Source organism: Parambassis ranga, chromosome 19 (assembly GCF_900634625.1).
Source record: "Parambassis ranga chromosome 19, fParRan2.1, whole genome shotgun sequence".
Classification (NCBI taxonomy): domain Eukaryota; kingdom Metazoa; phylum Chordata; class Actinopteri; family Ambassidae; genus Parambassis; species Parambassis ranga.
Genome location: NC_041039.1, coordinates 6,850,452 through 6,867,052, shown reverse-complemented (window position 1 = coordinate 6,867,052; position 16,601 = coordinate 6,850,452). Strand labels below are relative to the sequence as shown.

The following is a 16,601-nucleotide window of genomic DNA, read 5'->3' as shown; positions in this document are numbered from 1 at the left end:
CCAGATAGCTAAAAACGAATTATGGAAACATTTTCAAAGCAGCTAATATTCATGCATCATGCATCTACACAGGCAGATTACTGAATTCTGCTTTTGTAGTTGATAAAACACTGTACAGGATAAATACAGCCAGTACAGGCGGATTTGGTGAGAGTAGGGAGGGGATGGTTTATAGCTGGCAGGCTGTATCCTTGCACAATTTCCCCAGAGGGGTTTTATTTTTCATATTCATAGCCAGTGACATTTCTCTGGGAGAAAAATGTGAATCCCCCTGTGGAGGGGAGCTTCCTTTGAGAGCTTCTGTACTTTTGATTAGTAAATGTTGTCATCATGTGTAAGATGAATCTGCACCAAGGATGGTGCAGTTGCTTAAGATGTAGCAGTGGGTGTTCTGGTGAGGTTCATTCGTTCTGGTGAATCTGGGACTAGAATACTGTAGAAAAGCCTGCTGTTCATAGCCATACAGCAGCCATCCATTTGCCAGTCTTGTACACTAGATGGCAGTCAAACTTTAACATTCGTGATGCACAGAGAGCAGCTGATGCTCGCCATGCCCAAGCACTGTATATTGTTGGGAACTGTTTCTGTGCATATGTTTTTTTGTGCATATTCATGGCACATGCTGCTAAAAACAAATCATGAATGTGAGCCAGTTCACCCCAGCACACCTTTCATTTTGACAGTAGCTTCAGCCCCTGAGAGCAGCTTGATAAAAACAGGCCCGGAGCTCGAAACATTATCAATATTAAAGTGAATGTCAGGGTAGATGTGCTCGATTTCTGTTTTTGTTGGCCTACATTTTGTTGACTCATGGCTGTTTAGAATAAATAATGATACTCTCAGTGATCAGATGAAAAGTCAGTGGATGTCAGATGTATTTCACATATATAAGCTTTTAATGCTGTTTATCAGGACAATGCCAGAGGCTGAACATACAACTATCAAAACTCACAAACCTGATGATTTCACTGCATTTTAAGAAGACAAACTACTCCATCATCACTGCCACCCACTTTCACCCGCTCATTGGTTATTGAGCCTGCAGCTGAGACTCAGCACATCATTACTAAATTACTGATTACAAGCGTAAAGCGATACAAATGGGGAGGTTGCCCCTGATGCTTAATTGGTAGGATGTAATAACGGAGCACTGATATGTGGGCCCTTAATTGTGTGTTTACTGCACTATTTATTGGAGGGCATCCCTCCCTTGGCTGGTCGCTGATGAGGTGAGCTGTGTTTCCACCGGCGTGCTATCAATCCTGCTTCATTAAGGACACGCAGGATGGGAAGTGAGAACAACATAAAGTCAGCCCCCTAGATTGACATGGGATAAGGAGTTAGCTCTGTTTATGAATTTCAAATTGCCACTGAGAGAAAATTTGTGTACAAAAAAGACATCATAAAACAAATATAACTTATCTGCTTATCTGATTTTGGCAGCTTTTTAAATGAACGTGCCCTCATGAGTTTAGTTAGTACTATTAGCAACAACTGCATAACCATGCTCAGCCCATGAGACCTCTACTAAAACAAAAATACATATCCATTTGTTCAGCTCTTCACTTCAGTGTTGTCACTGATTTATCAACCCTGCTACCCTTTGGATGGATGAGATTTGTTTTTTTTTATAAGGAAACATATTTGGACATATGTGGGCTGCCAGCACTAAGCTTCATAGCCAAATTAGTTTGTTTGGCTCATGGTCACTGTGGGTGGAAGATTGCTATATTTCCATTTGTTTGTTGTGGATGTCTGCTTACCAACAGAGGCCCAGTTCAGTGAAAATGTCTTGGCAGATAGACTCATGTCAGTTTCTGCTAACAGGATGGTCTCTTTAATCATTGGGTCACCCGTGATGTTATTGGTAGGTTTCTCTTAGAGATTTGTTCTCATTTAGTAAGCTCCATTTTAGGAACATCAAAAAGTGACAGCTCCGCACTCTGTGCTGCTATGTCCCACATTAATTGCTCATCTACATCTGTGGTCTGAAATCAGAAAAAAACAGTGGCAATGTATATGACTTAAAGGGGATCTGGGTTGTCACGGTAACCACAGTTGTACTATCGTGACGTGACTTACATCTATGTACAGTTTATCCTGATTAGATGGTTTGTGGCTTTTTATGTAGACTGAATGTAACACTAGCTGTGATGCCTGATAGAGACAGCAGGGTGGTGGTGAAGCTGCGGATGAGAATAGAACTGATCTCCACACCTACACACAATGGATACCACGCAGGCTGGAGTCAATTATAAATCCAGTCAGACTCATTAGCCTGTCTTACCGTCTGAATTAGCTTCTGCCGAAGAATTTTTAATAAGTCTTAAAAACTCATCATAAAAGTACTGCCAGGCTAAGTCCACATCATCAAAAAGTGACACTCTGCCCCGTGCTTAAGATCTCTTTTGACTAGGATACATGGCTTAGTTTTAGGTAGTTTGCTATTTCTGACAGTAGCAATTGCAAAATGATCACTAAGATCATTAGCAAAAATGCCTATTTCAGTGTATTTGTGTGGGGCGTTTCTCAGAATTATGTCGATCAAGGTTGATCTAGATGGGTGCTTTATGTTTGGCCGCGTAGGACTATCTATTTATTGTGTGAGGTTTATGGAATCACAGAGAGATTTTAAACTGTCTGAGGATGAAGTCAGCCAATCAAGGTTTAGGTCTCCTACCAGCACAAATTCAGAAGAGTTTAACTCTGAGACTTTGAGACCAATGGCCAATAGGATGGCAGAAAGCAGACGAGGCCGACCGAGGATTCTGTCTTTGCATTCGACCATGGCCTGGCACCTGAAGTTGTCTGTCACCAGCTTATTGGACAGCACATGACTCTGTATGTACTCTGTAGGCATCATGCTCATCCTGACCTACAACAACACAGAGAATAAAGAGGATATAACTTAACAGTCTGTGTCAGAATAAATAAAAATACATAAAAAAAATCATGGTTCCTAATAAAGAACATCACAATAAATACAACAAGTAAAACAATAAAATAATGGTCAGTTACTCTACAGGTGTCACGCTGCCAGCTGTGTTTCTATAATGAGCCTCAGTCATGATGCCGGTGCTCTGGCTCAGTTAGCTAACTAGTTAGCTACTGTCTGCTAACACAAGTCCATCCATTAATGTCTGATTAACATGAATCATAACATTAATCTACAGCAGGAATACTGACACAGTAAAAATGGTGAATGCCTGTTTTTTATTAGCAGCCTCTCTGTTCACTTGATGCCCACAGCCTGCCTCAAGACACACAGACCTGTCCATAGCTGCTTCTGGACTGAAAATGTAAATTAACTACATTACACTATTTTAAATTTAAGATGATTTCTTTGATTATTTTAACCTGTTCAGATATCCTTTGCATTGGAAATCAATCATATGTATTTGGTGTGTGAGTAATTTTAATACTTTAAGTACATTCAAAAGTAAGTACTTTTTCTTACTTTTACTTAAGGAGGATTGATGATGTAGCACTTCTACTTTTACTTGAGTATATTTTTTGCTGGGTATTTGTACTTTTACTTAAGTACCAAGCTTCAGTACTTCTTATACTACTCTTATACTACTAGTACTACTTATTGTCAGGTTCAGACCAGCGTGTGAAGAGAGCTCTGAAAGACACAGAAAAAGTTCCACAACATTATACACCACTTTTATGCATTTCAGTTTTTAAAACAGATACTAAAAATAGTCACTAAGTCACTGGTGGATTTGACTTCTAAACTATAAATCAAGTTTAAGATATAATAAGTTTGAGCCTATAGAGTGAGAAATCACTATTAGATGTCTTCTAGAAAACTCTACAAGTCCAGACGCCTTGCTTCAATCTTCTCTACGTATGATGACCTGGATGACTGAGAATCTTCATCAACATGCGTCCAGCTTGTCTGACTATGGACTGAAGAGGCGTTAAGGGTTGTGTCGGGAGGCTTGGCAAGTTCTCTCTTTCAGAAGAAATGTGCATAGGGGTGTGAATATTAGTTGCTTCAGGGGCCTCTGTATCTTGAAACACTGAATTTGATTGTACTGGGTCTGGATCAGACATAATTATAAAGATCCCCTGATCAGGCAGGAACTTATGAAAATGAATGACTGTCGTGCCCCACGTTGGGCGCCATTTCTGTAGCGTTACGGGGAGCCCAAAGGAAACTTATCAAAATTCAAATTAAGTTGGGCACCAGACAAAATTTAGTTTGTCACTTTTAAGTTACTAGATTACCTTTTAGCCCCACACTACAAACAAATTTAACAAAAAAGACGGACTCAGAAATGCTGTGAACAAGTCATTATTTTCAATTTAACAAATATAAAGTAAATAAGTCAAAATCTGACTCCAAATTAAATTATAAACTAAGGGAGAGTCCAAACAGGACCAAGAGATTCAGTTCCATAAAAATAAAATTTCAGCAGTCTCTGTCAAAGGAAATCCAAACTAAGGTTCTAAGGGGGGGTCAGGGAGATCACAGAGGTGAGGAGAGATCAGGCTGCAACACAAAGTCTTCTCACATGTCCTAGAAAGCCACCACCACTCCACTTGCACATCCACTGCATTATTACTTTCCTTTTTGATTGTCGAAGAGCACTTAGGTTGTTGCACCTGCTCTCCTGTGTCTTTGAGCCATGCTGTGGCGGTGATTTTGGGCAGTTGGTGGTTTTGACCTCCTCTTCTTATGCACTTTGTTTTCTGGCTTTTCTCCCTCTGTCCTCTGCTCCCAGTCTCTCCTGCTGCTGCCACACACTCACACAGGTGCACTCAGGTCCTGCTCCTCAGCCTCTCTCTTCTTGGCCACACCCCCCACCCTCTCAAAAGGAGCAGTGCTGCTACAGTTTACATCAGATCCTAAATATTGATGTATCTGGGTTGCCATGGTAGCATGATGTGCACCTGTCTTCCTTCTTCCACAAGGTAAGTCAACAGTGTTCAACTTTCCAGTGCGACATGAGGACATATAATTCAATAACAACAACAGAATTTGCCAGTAAAATGTGTACTGACAGATACTTCAGTATGACTCCATAAAAAACTTTATTTTGCAGAGGTCAGCACAAAAGGTGTTTCTACACACAGAATGTTTCACAGCTGAACTCCACGTCACATCTGGGGCAACAGCGCAGGTGAAGAAGGTCTACTGCTGAAAGAAACACACAACTGTTAGACAAACATAGGAGCAATATTTCTCTGTCTACTGCTACAAATGCTAACACTACTATTACTACTGTTCTCACCTTGGCCTTCTGGTTCTGAACAGGCTGGTAGAGCTTAAATTCTGCTGGGAGCTCATCCACAGAGTACAGTCTGTCTGAGAAAAACACCCTCCTTATACAACAGTTGGCATGAATCTAAGAAGAACATATGTGAAATATAAGCAAAAGGGAAAACAAATACAACCTTTAACATTTTTTGTAGAGATAATCGAATTGTCCTATCACTAACCTGTACACGCAGTGTCTCAGTATAATTGGTTCTAAAAGCTCTCCTGGTAAAGTCGGATAGGTCGAACTGAATCTGGTTCCAGCCGTCATCGAGCCTCAGGGGCATGGTGCAGATAAAAGGCTTCACTCGTGTAGTGCTGTGATAGTTACTTGCCCGAAAACGCCGGCGAACATTTTTATCATCTAACACCTAATGGTTGAGAAGAGAGGAATACAGATAAGCATGATTCCAAGTTTTACTATGTGACAGAAGATGTGAGACATATTCATACCTGAACTTCAAAAGTTAAATACTTCTCCAGGTTCTTAATGATCATTACCAAAAAAGGAAGTTTGATGCCCAGTGTTTTTTGGGGGTCCGCAGGGCATGTAATATAGGTGGTACTGTAGGGAGTAGATGGTTGGACAACGGTTAGAAAGGCTGGATAAGCTAACCTTAAAGTATTAATGAATAAGGAATGAGGCAAACTCACCTGACATTTGCTCCCACAACCTCCAACACTGCTGAGTGTATGTCAGCATCCGTAACCCTCTTAATGTGGCCATTTCTCACCTGAGAACACGAGTATTGTTTTGTATAAAGAAATCCAGGCATTTCTTACGAGCAAAACTGAGCTGCCACCATTGTTCAGTTTTCTACACATTACATATTCAGCAGTTTCAGTACAGAGGATGTTGTACCCCCCAGAGTTTAACATGCCTGGGACAAATTTAGGCTACTGAGAATGAAGAGGGTACACTACCTGTACTGGTGTATATGTCTTATCCGTTTTTTTGAAAACGCAGTTGTGTTAATGGCGAATACTAAAAAGACTACATTTTATCTTTGAGACCTGGTTTTGTCAGAGTAACGTATACATTTCCACATTTATTAGCATCACACGTCTATTAATTTCCAGTTGGCTCATGTTCATGCACTTATTTTGCAACTATTAACGGGCAAAAGCGCTATCACGCACAACCTGTAGTAAACATTTTGAGCACCTGACGCAAAACACATTACAACTGAAGTGAAAAAAAAAATACAAATTGTTCTTCGATAAACACGTAAACGCACAATGCTAGCTGACATTAGCACGATTAGGTAAAGAAACTTATCTAGTTTTGGTAAATAGCATTCATTCTGTTAGCCTTTACCTTTTTGTCCCATATCTGCAGTGGTTTACTGCCGATGCTGTATAAAATGGACAAAAATCCACTCTGAAATGTGTTCTTAAACATCTCTGAAATCACCACACACTTGTTGTGAGTTTTAGTTTATCGTTGCTACACAACGAACAGAACCCTAAAGAGAGAGGCACTGTGTTTAGTGTCAACTGTAACCACGGTAACCACTATGTACTGCACTTGTCTTTCGTAAATTATCTTCACCTGCAAACCCATTTTTTTTTCTAATTTTAGTTTCACTGTTTTGTTTGTTTTAATCAGAATTATAAATAATTTATAAATAAAATAAATAAATAATTATAAAAGGATTCGGGCCTATCCAGATGTATTTTTTCTGAGTGTGAACACCTCGAATCCGGCAGTATCCAGTTTGATTTCAATCCGGCTAGATCCACCCATGAGAGGTGGATCTAGCCGGATTGGCTTAAATGTGGCTCAGGTGTGAACGCAAATGTGGCTAGCGAATCCGGCTAGCGGCATGCTACTTCCGGAAAGTGGAGCATCTTATGCATAACACAAGCTGTTTGCTGCCGCACAAGCATCACGCTCCTTAATTTGGATTGCACTCCTGCTCCAATCCCTCTCAAACATTGTACACACGTAACATAGTTACACGATGTAGTGATAGCTACGCTAACATGCTAACGCTACTTTAAAAAAAGGCTACTTGGTCGCAAAATAACACTCTCGTGTCACACCATGCTAGCTACAGGGCTTACCCATGCGTTTGACTGATGCATTACTATACAGCTACATTCAAACTTACAGCGCGGTGAATAATAATCAGGGGTGGGCAAACTACGGCCCGCGGGCCACATACGGCCCGTTTGCCTTCTTCATGCGGCCCGCCAAAGATTGGAACAGAATTGCTCAAATCAAATATCATAATTGTGACAACATTCATTTGACCTTTTCCTGTAATACCTGGCATTCCACCAGGTGGCGCATTAGGCGCAGCGATACATTGACTTGATTTTGAGGTGCCTGGGCTGCTCTCTGTTATTACTCTGCTACTGTTCTGAACCCATCTGAAGCAATGAGTGGGCCAAAGAAAAGAAAAGTCGACAGTGAGTGTCGAGTGTTTAATAAGGAATGGACAACTAAATACTTTTTCACTGAAGTCCGGTCAAAGGCTGTATGTCTTATTTGTCAAGAAACCGTTGCGAAACCAAGCATGCTAATTATGCTAGCAACCAGTCAACCCAAGAAAGGGAAGCTATCGCACAGAGATTGACAGCTAGTTTGCAGGCTCAGCAAAACACCTTTACCCGACAAACTGCCATCCAAGAATCAAGCACGAAGGCAAGTTATTTACTGGCATTCAAATTGGCAAAGACCAGTAAGCCTTTCTCCGAAGGAGAGTTCCTCAGAGAGTGCATGATAGAGGCAGCAGCTATTTTGTGTCCTGAGAGCAAGAACAAATTTGAAAAAATAAGCTTATCACGCAGGACAGTGACTCGCCGTGTTGAGCTATTTGATAAAGATTTAGCTAGCAAGCTAAACAAACAAGCGGAGTCATTTACATTATATTCTTTGGCACTGGACGAAAGTAATGACATAAAGGACACCGCTCAGCTTTTAATTTTTATCAGAGGGATTAATGACCATTTTGAGATAAAGGCACAAGCTACCTTGGAGTACGCTCGTCAACGTTACCACAGATGGATCGCCAAATCTGACTGGAAAAAATGTCGGATTGCTCAAAAGAATCCAGGACCAGGTGAAAGAGGACAACCCTGAGCAGGAAGTAGTTTTCTTACACTGCATAATACACCAGGAAGCACTGTGTAAATCTGTTTTGCAGCTTGACCACGTAGTGAAGCCAGTTGTAAAACCGGTAAACTTTATTCGAAACTGACGCCGATCACCAGGACTTGCTTTACTACTCCAATGTTCGCTGGTTAAGTTTGGGGAAAGTGTGTCAACGAGTGTGGGAGCTCAAACAGGAGATTATCTCATTTTTGGAGCTACTTGAGAAAGCTGACGATTTTCCTGAGCTCAGTGACACAGATTGACTTTGTGATTTAGCGTTTGCTGTAGACATACTGATGTACATGAACGAGCTGAATGTAAAGCTACAAGGGAAAGACCAGTTTGTGCATGATATGTAAACAAACGTCAGAGCCTTCAAAACCAAGCTCGCCTTATTCTCAAAACAAATGTCAAACAAGTCATTCACTCCTTTCTCCACACTGGCGACCCTGAAAGAGGCATTTCGACATGTGAAAAAATACAGGAAATCACTGGATGACCTGCATGGAGAATTCTGCCGTCGGTTATCTGATTTTGAAAAAATTGACAAGTCACTTCAGCTGGTGTCATGTCCCTTCACACAAGATCCTGAAACAGCACCAGAAGAGTTGCAGTTGGAACTGATTGATCTCCAATGTGACATTGTCATGAAGGAGAAGTTCAACTCTGTTAAACTGGATGAGTTTTATGCTTCATTGATGTGCAGCAAAATTTCCAAACATCCAGAAGATAGCACAGAGGATGTTGGTATTGTTTGGCTCTACATATGTGTGTGAACAGACTTTTAGTGTGATGAACACCAACAAAGCACCCCACAGATCCCAGTTGAGTGATGAACACCTCAGATCTGTTCTGAGAATTGCCACAACAAAACTGACACCAGACTTTGATGCACTGGCAAAAATGGGTGATCAGCAACACTGTTCTCACTAAAAGTTCATGTAAGTAATAACACTGTAATGCCTTTTTATGTTTATGTTTGATATGTGTGCAAAATTTTAAAAGTCAATGTGGCCCCTGAGCGAAAAAGTTCTACATCAATACAATGGTCTTACCTGTCGAAAGATGGATGACTGCAGCTCTTGCAGAGTGAGGATGTCTGCGCAAAATGCAGTGGGCAGAAACAGGGTGGAAGTTAAAGTGATTGAAACCAAATAGCTCCCTATGAGTAAAATCCATCAATTTTCTGCATTTTTTGCATTCCTGATCAAATCCAATTAACCTCTACTCAGTGTATCAGAGCTAATTTTACTCGATCAAGTAGAATAAATTAATAAAGCATACAAATGTATTAAATTTAACTTTAGTCATGTATTAAATACTACTCAATCCTAATCCCCCTCTTTACAGTGTGGTGTGTGTGGCTTAATGCCTAGCCTGGAAGAACAGCTAAAACAGCAACGGCAAGATAAGATCTGCCTGTGAGAATAGTGCGTTGTGACGTTTTCCTTTGTCTAAAATTAATTGAAGTGAATTATTACAAGTTAAGTGGGACTTTGAATATTGAGTTAATGAAGTTCCTGGTTGCTGTGGTTTATGTTTATAGAACCCCTCGGTGTAAACTTCAGCTTTCTAGCAACGTGCGTTGGTTGTCAAGGGGGAGGGTGCTCAGCCGTTTTGCGGCTTGTCTGAGCGAAATCCGGACTTTTCTTGAAATGAAAAATGTCGAGCATCCCGAGTTAGCTGACACTGCGTGGCTCCTGAAGTTCTACTATCTCGTGGACATGACTGAACATCTAAACCAGCTCAATGTGAAAATGCAAGGCGTTGGAAATACAATCTTATCCCTGCAACAAGCAGTGTTTGCATTTGAAAACAAGCTAGAACTCTTCATCGCCGACATTGAAACTGGTCGCTTACTACACTTTGAAAAACTGGGAGAGTTTAAAGATGCATGCACAGCAAGTGACCCTGCTCAACATCTTGATCTTCAGCAGCTAGCAGGCTTCACATCTAATCTCCTGCAGTCATTCAAAGCGCGCTTTGGACAATTTCGTGAGCGCACTCGTCTTTTTAAGTTCATCACCCATCCACACGAGTGTGCAGTGGACAGCGCTGACCTGAGTTACATCCCCGGTGTCTCCGTCAGAGATTTTGAGCTACAAGCTGCTGACCTGAAGGCCTCAGACATGTGGGTGAATAAGTTCAAGTCACTGAATGAAGATTTGGAAAGACTTGCCCGACAGCAAGCAGAGTTGGCGAGCCAACACAAGTGGTCAGAAATGAAAAAACTTCAACCCGCAGACCAGCTGATTGTCAAAACATGGAACGCGCTTCCCGTCACATACCACGCACTGCAGCGTGTGAGTATTGCTGTGCTGACAATGTTTGGCTCTACGGATGCATGTGAGCAGTCTTTCTCACATCTAAAGAACATTAAGACCAACCTACGATCACGATTAACGGATGGAAGTCTCAACGCCTGCATGAAGCTGAATCTCACCACTTATCAACCAGATTACAAAGCCATCAGCAAAACCATGCAGTGCCAGAAGTCGCATTAATGGTAAGAAATACTCATCATCTTATTGTACTTTAAAAGTGTTGAAATTACATAAAATACACACATTTACTTATTACGTATTTTTAGTTTTAAACATATTGTATGGCTCTCACGGAATTACATTTAAAAATATCCGGTGTTCATGGCTCTCTCAGCCAAAAAGGTTCCCGACCCCTGCTATAGAGTGAGAAATCACTATTAGATGCTTTAATGTCAACATGTCAAACATGTCATATCATCCAAGTCCCACCTGGGGCCAGCAGATTAACACACAATTGTTCACCGGTTGTTTTTGTCATGTTAAAACATTAGTCCTGCTGCTGCTTTCTTTATGAGGTCAGGCTGACAACATTTTCCCCAGCAGTTGACTGGTCATCACATCAATATCAGCAAACACACTGAAACACTTAAGCTATAAAAACAAGATTATATATATTACAGGAATAATCTCCAAACATCATAAACTACAACAAATGCTTGTTTTTGTCTCCCTATGTAAAGGTTACTAACACGTTAATTTAAAATTGAGATAATCAGTTCACCTGAAGTTTGGGGTGCAGTTCGGCAAGATGACTCTGTGGATGGGAAAGTCACCATCCTCCACTCTGATGACAGCATCACAGAGCAGCTCCTGGTCAAGGTGATCCTTGTAAACTACAGTAATTCGCCCTCTTTTTGAGTCATGTTGACTTTGCAGACTTTATATTTTCTCTGTTTTCTTGCCTGTCTCCTCTCAGTATATAACAGAAGTGCAAAGACACACTGTGACTGGAACTCTTATCATCAAAGCATTCACATCACCATGGAGACATGTATACATGTTTACAGTTAAAAGCTACTCATCCTGGCATTGCATTTGTGTTTTTAGTTGATATTTAAATAATTCCCACCACTACTATGACAACAACTACAACTGTATCAGGTGCTCCAATACATCCCTATAGCCTTCCATCCTCTTTCATAACATGGCTGTATTATGATTAGTAATCCATGGCTGAGCTGTTGCATTTGATTTTTCGGTGTGCCAAACAAAGTTGTTCTTCGTTTACAGTTGTAGTCCAAATTTTTCTAACATCAACTAAAACTAAAGGGGGGGGGGGGTTGTTGAAAACAGGCCAGGGGTCACCAGGTCTTTCTAAAATTTTCAATTGGGCAGTCCTGCTGTAGAAGCCCTGGCACAGCTGTTAACAGTGACGAGCTGTGCGTATCTCAGAGTGCAGTAGGCCAATTGCACAACAGGGTCAATCAGGCTGCAAACACGAATCTTGTAAATTACAATGATCTGTTTTATATCAAAATTCCAACTAATTGAATATTGATAAAACGTTTTCTTTGACCAACCTGACTTGCACTATGTATTTTATTTGTAACAATTGCTCCAGGTAGCTCACACTGAGACACTGAGCCAGCGCTAGAGGACATGATGTCTCCAGGGCCCTCTGGTGGTGGAACAGTCTGGAAGGGTGCATTGTGTGGAGTTTCATACTCCCAAACTAAGGATTGGGGAGAAGCATTAAAACGCTCTGGGTGTGAAAAGGGAGAGAACTGCACGGTGCGTCCAGCTTTCGTAGAGAAGATTGAAGCAAGGCGTCTGGACTTGTAGAGTTTTCTAGAAGACGTTTCGCTGCTCATCCAAGCAGCTTCATCAGTTCTAACTGTTTGGTGGGGAAACATGGTTTATATGTGGTTACAGACCTATGTGGGTGGGTCTGGGTAAAACTTTAAAAAACTTACAAACAATAGCACTAAATGTTTCCATACTTACCTGTGATGTTCTGGCTGACTGGGCCAGGTGTGTCTAACGACTGGCTAACGACTATGAAACTGCCAGAGGGGGACTGATTGACAGCCCTTTGTTCTTACTGTGAGTATGTGCAAACTTCCTGGGAATGGATGGAATCACTGCATTGTATGTGGTAGAAAGATGATGTCTGAGGCCACCACCTCTGTTAAGGGAAGGTTTTTCCAGCTTAACATAGATGGCTTCCTTGACTCCTCTTTCATACCACCTTTCCTCCCTGTCTAAAATGTGAACGTTGTTGTCCTCAAAGGAGTGTCCTTTGTCTTTGAGGTGGAGGTGAACAGCTGAGTCTTGTCATGAGGAGGTGGCTCTCCTGTGCTGAGCCATTCTTCTGTGGAGTGGTTGTTTAGTTTCTCCAATGTACAGATCAGAGCATTCCTCACTGCACTGGACTGCATATATCACATTGCTGTGTTTCTCCCTGGGAATCTTATCCTTCGGGTGAACCAGTCTCTGTCTCAGTGTTGTCATAGGTTTGAAATGGACCGGGATGTCATGGTTGTTGAAGATCCTGCGGAGTTTCTCTGATACTCCTGACACATATGGAATGGAGATGTTCTTTCTCCGCCTGGTGTTGTCCTTCTTCTTGTTGTTGGGGGGTCTTGTTTTTGTGGCTTTGATGAGTGCCCACTTCGGGTAGCCACATGTTTGCAGGGCCTTCCTGATGTGGTGTTGCTCCTTCTTCTTCCCCTCTGAGCTGGTGGGTACAGTTTGTGCTCTGTGCTGCAGGGTCCTGATGACTCCCAGTTTGTGTTCCAGTGGGTGGTGTGAATCAAACAACAGGTACTGGTCCGTGTGTGTGGGTTTCCTGTACACTTCCAGATTGAGGCTCCTGTCCTCCTCAATATGTACTGTGCAGTCCAAGAAGGCCAGATTGTTGTCCTTGGTGTCCTCGCGAGTGAACTTGATGTTGTTATCCACTGCGTTGATGTGTTCTGTGAACTGTTCCACTTCGTTGGTCTTGATTTTGACTTGATTTGGTGTCATCCACATATCTAAACCAGTGGTTTTGAGTCCCCAGACCGCCAATAAAGCAGAAACAAAATGCACATTTCAGGGTGGCCTTTTATTGTGGGCAGTTTAAGGTACACCTGTGCACTAATCATGATGTCAGATCAGCATCTTGATGTGGCACACCTGTGAGGTGGGATGGATTATCTCAGCAAAGCAGAAGTGCTCACTATCACACATTTAGACAGATTTGTGAACAATGTTTGAGAGGAATGGTAATATTGTGTATCTGGAATGAAGTTTAGATCTTCAAGTCCATCTCATGAAACATGCGAGCAAAAACAAAAGTGTTGCGTTTATATTTTTGTTGAGTGTAATTCGCCCTCTTTTTGAGTCATGTTGACTTTGCAGACTTTATATTTTCTCTGTTTTCTTGCCTGTCTCCTCTCAGTATATAACAGAAGTGCAAAGACACACTGTGACTGGAACTCTTATCATCAAAGCATTCACATCACCATGGAGACATGTATACATGTTTACAGTTAAAAGCTACTCATCCTGGCATTGCATTTGTGTTTTTAGTTGATATTTAAATAATTCCCACCACTACTATGACAACAACTACAACTGTATCAGGTGCTCCAATACATCCCTATAGCCTTCCATCCTCTTTCATAACATGGCTGTATTATGATTAGTAATCCATGGCTGAGCTGTTGCATTTGATTTTTCGGTGTGCCAAACAAAGTTGTTCTTCGTTTACAGTTGTAGTCCAAATTTTTCTAACATCAACTAAAACTAAAGGGGGGGGGGGGTTGTTGAAAACAGGCCAGGGGTCACCAGGTCTTTCTAAAATTTTCAATTGGGCAGTCCTGCTGTAGAAGCCCTGGCACAGCTGTTAACAGTGACGAGCTGTGCGTATCTCAGAGTGCAGTAGGCCAATTGCACAACAGGGTCAATCAGGCTGCAAACACGAATCTTGTAAATTACAATGATCTGTTTTATATCAAAATTCCAACTAATTGAATATTGATAAAACGTTTTCTTTGACCAACCTGACTTGCACTATGTATTTTATTTGTAACAATTGCTCCAGGTAGCTCACACTGAGACACTGAGCCAGCGCTAGAGGACATGATGTCTCCAGGGCCCTCTGGTGGTGGAACAGTCTGGAAGGGTGCATTGTGTGGAGTTTCATACTCCCAAACTAAGGATTGGGGAGAAGCATTAAAACGCTCTGGGTGTGAAAAGGGAGAGAACTGCACGGTGCGTCCAGCTTTCGTAGAGAAGATTGAAGCAAGGCGTCTGGACTTGTAGAGTTTTCTAGAAGACGTTTCGCTGCTCATCCAAGCAGCTTCATCAGTTCTAACTGTTTGGTGGGGAAACATGGTTTATATGTGGTTACAGACCTATGTGGGTGGGTCTGGGTAAAACTTTAAAAAACTTACAAACAATAGCACTAAATGTTTCCATACTTACCTGTGATGTTCTGGCTGACTGGGCCAGGTGTGTCTAACGACTGGCTAACGACTATGAAACTGCCAGAGGGGGACTGATTGACAGCCCTTTGTTCTTACTGTGAGTATGTGCAAACTTCCTGGGAATGGATGGAATCACTGCATTGTATGTGGTAGAAAGATGATGTCTGAGGCCACCACCTCTGTTAAGGGAAGGTTTTTCCAGCTTAACATAGATGGCTTCCTTGACTCCTCTTTCATACCACCTTTCCTCCCTGTCTAAAATGTGAACGTTGTTGTCCTCAAAGGAGTGTCCTTTGTCTTTGAGGTGGAGGTGAACAGCTGAGTCTTGTCATGAGGAGGTGGCTCTCCTGTGCTGAGCCATTCTTCTGTGGAGTGGTTGTTTAGTTTCTCCAATGTACAGATCAGAGCATTCCTCACTGCACTGGACTGCATATATCACATTGCTGTGTTTCTCCCTGGGAATCTTATCCTTCGGGTGAACCAGTCTCTGTCTCAGTGTTGTCATAGGTTTGAAATGGACCGGGATGTCATGGTTGTTGAAGATCCTGCGGAGTTTCTCTGATACTCCTGACACATATGGAATGGAGATGTTCTTTCTCCGCCTGGTGTTGTCCTTCTTCTTGTTGTTGGGGGGTCTTGTTTTTGTGGCTTTGATGAGTGCCCACTTCGGGTAGCCACATGTTTGCAGGGCCTTCCTGATGTGGTGTTGCTCCTTCTTCTTCCCCTCTGAGCTGGTGGGTACAGTTTGTGCTCTGTGCTGCAGGGTCCTGATGACTCCCAGTTTGTGTTCCAGTGGGTGGTGTGAATCAAACAACAGGTACTGGTCCGTGTGTGTGGGTTTCCTGTACACTTCCAGATTGAGGCTCCTGTCCTCCTCAATATGTACTGTGCAGTCCAAGAAGGCCAGATTGTTGTCCTTGGTGTCCTCGCGAGTGAACTTGATGTTGTTATCCACTGCGTTGATGTGTTCTGTGAACTGTTCCACTTCGTTGGTCTTGATTTTGACTTGATTTGGTGTCATCCACATATCTAAACCAGTGGGTGGGGGTGGTTCCAGGATAGGAACTCAGGGCTCTTCTCTCCACTTCTTCCATGTAGAGGTTGGCCACAATAGGAGACACAGGTGATCCCATCGCACAGCCGTGCTTCTGTCTGTAAAAGTTCCCATTGTACTGGAAATAAGTGGTGGTCAGGCAGAGGTCCAGCAGGTCACAGATGTGGTCTGGCGTTAGGTTGGTTCTCTCCTTGAGTGTGCTGTCTTGTGTGAGGCAAGTCCTTACCATCTCTGTGGCTTCTGATGTAGGGATGCAGGTGAACAAGGAGGTGACATCAAATGAGACCATGGTGTCATCTGGGTCCATTTGGATCTTCTCCACCTTGTTCACAAAGTCCTGCGAGTTGTGAATGTGATGTGGTGTGTCACCTACCAGTGGTGTCAGGAGTTCAGCCAAGTGCTTAGCCACATTGTATGTGACTGAGTTTGTGCTGCTGACGATGGG

At 42.2% G+C, this 16,601-nt stretch overlaps 1 protein-coding gene across 1 annotated transcript; it reads right to left on the bottom strand.

Annotated features, from left to right (window-relative positions):
• Positions 1-5,112: 5,112 nt before the first annotated feature.
• LOC114452306 (cilia- and flagella-associated protein 20-like) lies at positions 5,113-6,668 on the bottom strand. The gene is made up of 6 exons (XM_028431555.1): positions 6,585-6,668; positions 5,921-6,000; positions 5,720-5,831; positions 5,449-5,637; positions 5,241-5,354; positions 5,113-5,146 (listed from the first exon to the last, which is right to left on the bottom strand). The coding sequence occupies exons 1-6, from the start codon at positions 6,666-6,668 to the stop codon at positions 5,141-5,143; spliced, it is 585 nt and encodes a 194-aa protein (XP_028287356.1). The 3' UTR covers positions 5,113-5,140.
• Between the last annotated feature and the right edge of the window lie 9,933 nt (positions 6,669-16,601).